At 38.7% G+C, this 8378-nt stretch overlaps 1 protein-coding gene across 1 annotated transcript; it reads left to right on the top strand.

Annotated features, from left to right (window-relative positions):
- Positions 1 to 3767: 3767 nt before the first annotated feature.
- LOC121419625 lies at positions 3768 to 5069 on the top strand. Its single transcript, XM_041614082.1, has one exon. It carries the CDS (start codon positions 3768 to 3770, stop codon positions 5067 to 5069), a length of 1302 nt encoding a protein of 433 aa, XP_041470016.1.
- The last annotated feature ends 3309 nt before the right edge of the window (positions 5070 to 8378 follow it).

Below are 8378 nucleotides of genomic sequence, written 5' to 3' on the forward strand. Positions count from 1 at the left end.
GGGATTGATGTCAGTGGTGTAGGACATCGTAGGGCTAATCTCAAAGGGGTCAAAACTGTCTTGATCATTAGCGTTGCGAACTCGATTTCTTGGTTACCAGCCATTGCACAGATCTTCATCGCGATTACAACGAATGACTATGAAACTCCAAGAGCACTAAGCGTTTTTCTATTTTCGTTATCTCTCGTGAATTCCTGGAGCAATGCTTTTGTGTTTGCTCGGACCAGTGTAGCCTATCGCCGAGCAGCTCGGGGCAGTTTTCGATCACTACTCTGCTATAGTAGATAATTGCAGCATGTAGAGCCTACTTACGAATGGGTCTAAACTTGCAAAATGTAGTTAATGAAGAACCGGACCCACCCTTATAGTAGACACGGTCGTAATGACGTCATAAACTTTTCGAAAACTGGTAATAATCGTAAAACGACGTATGTACGACGTCCTTAAGACGTAATTATGACGACTAAGAGTGGCAACTTTATTTTGCATTTTTGTTTGGCCAGATTATGACGTGATTACGACGTTATTTACTGACCAATCTGCGAAAAGTAAATTTGCATTTTCATACGACCACATTAAGATGTGATTATGACGTTTTTTTTACCAATCAACGACGAGGAAACTTACAGTTTTAGATGACCAGATTGTTATGTAATTATTACGTCATTTATTGACAAATCTTGCAATGAGTAAATTTGAAATTCGGTCTGTTTATGACGTAATTATTTATTACTGATTTATGAACATAGAGTAAAGATTACAATTCTATATAGACTAAGCCTATATATTGCCAAAGAGAAAAAGACTTTTAACTGGTTTCAACTGGATTCAACTGGTATTAAAAATTATTACATTATTTCAGTTTTAGTTGTACATATATGTTATTGTGATTAAAAGAGCTCGATTGATTTAGGATCAAAGAAAAATAGCTATAAATATATTTATTTGTTCAATATATCCACATGAAAAGTTTTCAGAAAAGTATGTTACCATATAACTTGCATAGAAACATGCTATTCTAAGTGAAATTTTCTAGTTTGAATGTTTTGTTTCGAACTTACCATATAATAGTTTTTTTTTGCGAGAAAAATATTTCTTTTTTCTATCCTTGTTTTTCTTTTGCTATATTCCTTTAAAAGGGGACTAGTTCATACCATATTTTTACAAATGAAATAGAAATAAAATAGTATATTTTTCTCTTTTTTTTAACTTGCAATTTTTCTTCTGGGGATGAAATATATAGAATAAGAAAAGGCTATTTTTTCAAAGCACATGTTATATTTTACTATAATTCCAACCTTGACAGGTTAGCAAGGATATCTTCTATCTTGAAGAGAGAAAAAAATAATAAAACAGAACAGAAAAATATAAGGGAAAGAAGATATTCATTCTTCAAAGAAAAAAAAGACACAAAAGCAGTTGCAAAAGAATTATTCCTTAACTGGTTGCCTACCATAACCAAACAAAAAGAAGAAGAAGTTTTTTTTTGTCAAAGAAGTTTGTCTTTTCGGACCCGTGCATGCGCACTGCACGTACATTGCTTTTTGATAGGCCGCAGGACTGCAGCCACTGTTCCCCAAACCCTTGGACTTTGGCGGAGGTATTGTCAAGAACAGAATTGGAAACTGGTCCAATGGACAGGTGACAATGACACGTTGGAATCTGGTTTAATAGAAAGTTGTTGAACAAGCAACAATGATACACCATGTTGTCAACGCTCATCTTGGTCGGAACACTGAGCTGTTGCCATGGTTTAAACTGTTTTAATTGAAATTAAACCGACATGAAACGATATAGCGCAGCGTTGCAAACTGGTTTGTTACGGTTTTATTTTGAAAGCAACTATATATGACACAAGGTTGTTAATTAGATGTTGAAAATATGTGAATACACGTAGCTCACGAAAAACATGTGTATGTGAATACCCCCCCCCCCTGGGTCTGATCCAAGATGGGTGTTCATGCATTGCATTGATGGTGATGAATAGGTCTATACCCCATTGGTGTGAGGTGAATTGTGGGGCCAATTTAAGTAAAAATATCTTCTCTGGAGAAAGTGAACGGTCTTATATCAACCAATGCGTGTATTAAAATGATATCAATAATACTAAATAGGTTCATTATTGCGGATTGAAATAATCGCTAGAGGGTATTCATTTGTCTCGCAATCTACTATGGTCAACAAGGAAATTCGTGATCACTCTCGCAAAAAGTGTTCACTGGCTTTCTAGGAAATTCGTGATCACTCTCGCAAAAAGTGTTCACTAGCTTACAAGTTCACGAGCTTTCGAGTGCCGCTGCAACTCTTTATCAAGTGACACGGATTGTCCGATATCGTACTGTATTTATACTAACCTCCAAGACCGTACGCACAAACGCGAGAACAATAGGTGGGCACCTTGGTGGGCACTGATCCGTTGTGTGATTGATCAGGAGTTATGCAAATAAGCCGGGGGTATATGCAAATACGCCGTGGGTCGGCAATATGCAAATGAGACCAAAATTGGCGGGCTCGCTAGTTCCCCGTGGGCGGGGGTTGACTGGCTGAGCGGTCCCTCGATCGGGGCCGGGAACGATCGGGTCGGCGTGCACTGCCAGGTAAGGGGGTATTGTGCTGTCGGATGGTCCGCATCCAGAAATCGGGGATGTCGATCCCGCTGTCTCTGTTGAAATTGTTAGGACAAAGACGTATACTAATAGCCTCCTTAATCCTGCGTGTATACCAATGTCTTTCTTTGGCAATGCAATGTACACCCTCCCAATCTGGGTGGTGTTGCTTCTCCCAAGCATGTTCTGCCACCGCGGATGTGTCGGTTCGCTGTAACCGAACATCGCGCTTGTGTTCAGAAATGCGTTCAACTATCGGTCGGGCTGTCTCTCCGATGTAAGACCCGTCACATCCCTGGCAAGGAATGTTGTATACTACGCCATCACGTCTGTGATCAGGGATAGGGTCTTTGGGGCGTACAAGCTGTTTGCGTAAGGTGGTGTCCGAGCGGAAAACCGTTCGGATACCGTGACCTTCTAATCGGCGTTTAAGTTGTTGTGAAAGGCCATCTATGTAAACTATGGCAAGACTGTACAAGTCTTGAAAAACTTCTGATCCCTTGGTGGTTGTTTTTTCTTGAAAGTATTCTTGATAAAACGGCGTGGGTAGCCGTTACTGTATAAGGCGCCACGTATGTGTGCTCTTTCTTTCGGGGGAGTGTTTCATCAACATTTTTGTCCGACAAGTTGTCAGATCTGACATCTTTCTCTGACTCTGATTGGCTGTGAGGCACTGTTACTATGGTAACTGTCGGATAAAATGGGACTTGTCGGATAAAACGTCCGACAAGTCCTTTCATGAAACGCTCCCCAGGAGTTCAGGCGGGTGAGTTATAATACGTTCTGCTCTGTCGAACAGACATTTAATAAGACCTTTCTTGACCGATTTGTCGTGATGAGAATCATATGGTATGTATTGGTCTGTATGAGTGGGCTTGCGGTAGACAGAGGTGGAAAGTTTCCCGCCCTCGTGTCTTTGGACTAGCGTATCAAGGAATGCTAATTTCCCTCCTTGTTCAGTCTCCAGAGTGATAAAGAGTTGCAGCGGCACTCGAAAGCTCGTGAACTTGTAAGCTAGTGAACACTTTTTGCGAGAGTGATCACGAATTTCCTAGAAAGCCAGTGAACACTTTTTGCGAGAGTGATCACGAATTTCCTTGTTGACCATAGTAGATTGCGAGACAAATGAATACCCTCTAGCGATTATTTCAATCCGCAATAATGAACCTATTTAGTATTATTGAACGAACATATGGGCGCCCCGCCCTAAAGTTGACTCGAAGATACGAACGATGTAGTAAAAAGATTGCTCGATTTTCCAACCACTTGACCTTTCTTGTGCGTGGCATTGAAGCGTCAGTGGTTCCCAAAGACCTGCGGGTCAAACCTCCTATGAACACCAAAGGAGCAAGAAAGATAGCAGAAACGGCCGCCCTCCGTTTTCTGAAAGAACGCATCTTTCTTACTAGATGCACGATTGATTCGGCAAAGACGGAATACGAAACTTTGAAAGCCGATATCAAAGAGACTATGCAAGCCCAACATAGTACAGACATTCTGAAGGTTAATGAAAATATCTCCGCAGATGTTTTCGCTAAATACAAGAAAAGGCAACAGGCTAAATTTGAAAAGTTGATACAACCCAAATCGAAGAAGGTCACCGCCTCATTAGCGAATGAGGATAAATGGGTTGTTAACCTATCCTCGAGACAGATCACCTCCACCGAGGAGCAATTGTTTAAGAAAGGCCTCGCCTTTGCCGTGTCACCCCAAAAATTGCCGAATACCGAGATAGTAGCTAAGGTCGAAACCGCCGTCAAGTTTATTGACCCAATTTTGGCCGATGCCGCACGTAAAGATGTAGATTCTATTCTACAGAGAGCACGTCTTCCAAAACAGAATACCACAAGAGAGATGCGTGATGCTCTTAAGACACTCAAGAATGATGATAGCATCACAATCCTTCCTGCGGATAAGGGTAGTGCCACAATCATTCTAGATAGTACCTCCTACGAAGACAAAATGACCGAGCTTCTGAGCTCTGGTCCGTATAAAATGCTAAAGAAAGACCCCACAGATCGAATGTGTCGCAAACTGACCAATACGTTACTGGCACTAAAGAAAGACAAAGTTCTAGATGAGGCTACATACAAAAAGATAAAGCCCACACAGAAACAGCCACCTAGAATATACGGGTTGCCCAAAATACACAAACCCGGGATACCTCTCAGACCAATAGTTTCATGCATAGGTTCTTTTGCCTATAACCTATCAAAGTACCTGGCGGACATCCTGTCCCCTCTCACTAACTGCTCAGAACACACGGTTACCAACTCCAGTGAATTCGCTGAATTCACATCGGAGCAGACAATTAACGAACAAGAATCCATGATCTCTTTTGATGTAGTCTCCCTCTTCACTAACGTACCGATAGAGGGCGCATGCAGTACGGCCCTGCAACGCATGCAATCCGACCCCACATTACGCAAACAGCTTGTACGCCCCAAAGACCCTATCCCATAGAGATGCATATTATTGACACTAGAGGGCGGACTTCATCAAATTGCTGTGATTCCATGTTCGGGGCTGCCGCCATCTTAAAGAGGGCAAGAGCGCGGATTTATAACACACGGCTCTATGGGAGAATATCACATATTTCACTTTTTTACATTATATTTTCAATTTAATGCTGTATGCAACGTTAAAATCACAAGGCAAAACATTTTTATGTTAAAATATATGATAACCATGCATATTTTATAAAGGAGATGGACTGAACATCCAGAAAACGGGGGAAAAATAGGTTGCTGTACGTGCATTACCTACGGATGTAGATCAGGGCTTGGTCTGAAGTTTCCCCTCCTTTCAGTTAATTTTGAGGAAATCAAAGTAGAAATCATATGGTGAATCACTGATAATCCCATTAAATATAATATTGGAGACTATGCGACGTTATAGCTATATTTAACACCACGGGTGTTAAATCTAGCAGCCCAATCAATAAAGGACCTCACCATCTGGTGTTGGAGTTACACTGCCACTGGTGTTAAGATTACCAACATTTAGGATGTTAAAATATATCAACACCAGTCTTGGTGTTCGATTTGAACACGAGTCGGAGAATGTTATGAAGTTGACACCATTTGGTGTTCATTTGACACCCTCGAACACCTGCCGAAACGAAAATTTAAACGAAAGTTCAAATCACCCATTGGTGTAAAAAGAAAAAATACCAACACCAGCTTTGGTGTTGTTTCACGGTTCGGATTCACACCATTTGGTGTCCGATTTCAAGTTCTTCAACACCTGCAGCCTGACGGTGTAACTTAACACTAGGGTATTTTTTTAAATATATACCCCAACAACAGACAGTGTTGAGTTACTCCAGTGAAGTGTAACTTCAACAATAATTTTTTTTTATATTTCTATCCAACACCTGTCACGGTGTTGTTTCAACACTTCTGAGTATTTGGTGTTTATTTTACACTCTAAGTGTTGTTTCAACACAGTATATTGCTTGAACACTGAGTGTCAAATGAGCACCAAATAATGAGAACATATGAACACTCTAAAGTGTTAAGTTGACCTTATCTGACACCCTTGTCACGGTATATGCTATAATATGATGGCTTATAATTATATTGAATTACTACTACTCAGTCGACCTCGTCGTTTTTCCCCCGTTTTCTGGATGTTCAGTCCATCTCCTTTATAAAATATGCATGGTTATCATATATTTTAACATAACAATGTTTTGCCTTGTGATTTTAACGTTGCATACAGCATTAAATTGAAAATATAATGTAAAAAAGTGAACTATGTGATATTCTCCCATAGAGCCGTGTGTTGTAATTCCGCTCTTTTGCCCTCTTTAAGATGGCGGCTGCGCAATACATGGAATCACAGCCGCATTACGCGCGCGTCAATGCGAGCGATTACTCTAGTGTCAATATATTACATCTCTATGCCATATCCCTGATCACAGACGTGATGGCGTAGTATACAACATTCCTTGCCAGGGATGTGACGGGTCTTACATCGAGAGGAGAGAGACAGCCCGACGATAGTTGAACGCATTTCTGAACACAAGCGCGATGTTCGGTTACAGCGAACCGACACATCCGCGTTGGCAGAACATGCTTGGGAGAAGCAACACCACCCAGATTGGGAGGGTGTACATTGCATTGCCAAAGAAAGACATTGGTATACACGCAGGATTAAGGAGGCTATTAGTATACGTCTTTGTCCTATTATATGCATGGTCTTCAGATGGACGTATTATTGTAGAACTTCCAGCAACTGGTGGAAAGCGATGTACAAAGCTTATACGAAGCGAAGATGACTTGAAGAAACTGAACTCAAGTTCCTGAACTGAATATAGTATTCCTGACTTGTAAAGAAAGAGAGAGAGAAAAAAAAAGATAATAATACTTAAACAGTTATTTTCCTCCATAAGGAACGAATGATAGTCAATGATGATATGAATTTCCTTGACTTTCTCAACACATGTTGAAGGTGTACCACTTTACATCTATATTTTAGTAGATATTTTTAATTTAAAATAACACTCGTTTAAAAAAACTGTGTGCGTAATTTTATGTGCAAATTTGTATTATGTCTCTATGTAAGTGTCGTCTTTGTATTAGGCAACGTAATATAAATCAAAACAATTCACCATGTAATGAATGTGTATTATGTCAAGATAATTATAATGATGATGATATTGATGAGATTTCTTCCTTATTAGAAACAAATGATGAATATTTTTCTGTTCATGAATACAAAGAAAATGTGTTAGATAAAGTTGCGATTTCAAATTTAAAACTATACCACTATAATTGTAGGAGCTTGAGATGTAATTTTGAATCATTTTTGAATGATTTTAATGTTATAGAAGATCCTACTACTGTAGTTGGAGTCTCAGAAACATGGCTCAAAGAAAATGACTTGCAATTTATTGGAATCTCACATTTTGAATTTATAGGAAATTGCAGACAAAACAAGAGAGGAGGAGGTGTTGGTCTTTACATAGTATCCAAAAGATTAAGATATAAAAGAAGGTTTGATTTAGATATTTTTCGTGACAGTGTAGAAAGCATATTTATTGAAATTGTTACTAAAGTTACCAATGTAATAGTTACTGTATTGTATAGACCGCCAGGTCAGAAGGTACAGGATTTTCTAGATGCAATACAACCAAGTCTGAATATTATTGAAGGCGAAAAGAAAGAGTGTATAGTAATGGGAGATTTCAATGTCGATGTATGTAGTAAGGAAACAAGTGTCCAGGGATTTTCTAAACATGTTTCTTTCATACTCATACATTCCACAAATCTCTAAACCAACACGTGTGACTAAAACTTCAGCTACAGCTGTTGATAATATTCTATATAATCATGTTGAAAATATTATTAGAGCTGGAATTTTAACAACAGATGTTAGCGATCATTTGACACCTTTTATGATTGTTGGTCTAAATGATCAGGTTGATACAGTGTCACATGAATATGTGAAAGTTGATTATTGTGACAAAAACATTGATAGATTTTGTTTACAATTGAACCTTACTGATTGGACATGTCTTTATGATATACATGACGTTAACAAATGCTATGACACCTTTTTGGATATTTTTAAACAATTGTATGATGAATATTTCAAGAGTGTCATAGTAAAAAAGAAGGATGATAATAAAGCTAAACCATGGATGACTAAACAATTAAAACAAAAAATAAAAGAAAAAAATATTTTATATAAGAAATTCATTAAAAAACCTACATTATATCGACATGATACTTATAAAAGAAATCGTAATTTTATTAATAGTATGAT

This window comes from Lytechinus variegatus, chromosome 8 (assembly GCF_018143015.1).
Source record: "Lytechinus variegatus isolate NC3 chromosome 8, Lvar_3.0, whole genome shotgun sequence".
Lineage (NCBI taxonomy): Eukaryota > Metazoa > Echinodermata > Echinoidea > Temnopleuroida > Toxopneustidae > Lytechinus > Lytechinus variegatus.

Coding starts and splice junctions, on each gene's coding strand:
- LOC121419625 (XM_041614082.1), top strand. CDS start 3,768: ATGAACCTATTTAGTATTATTGAACGAACATATGGGCGCCCCGCCCTA.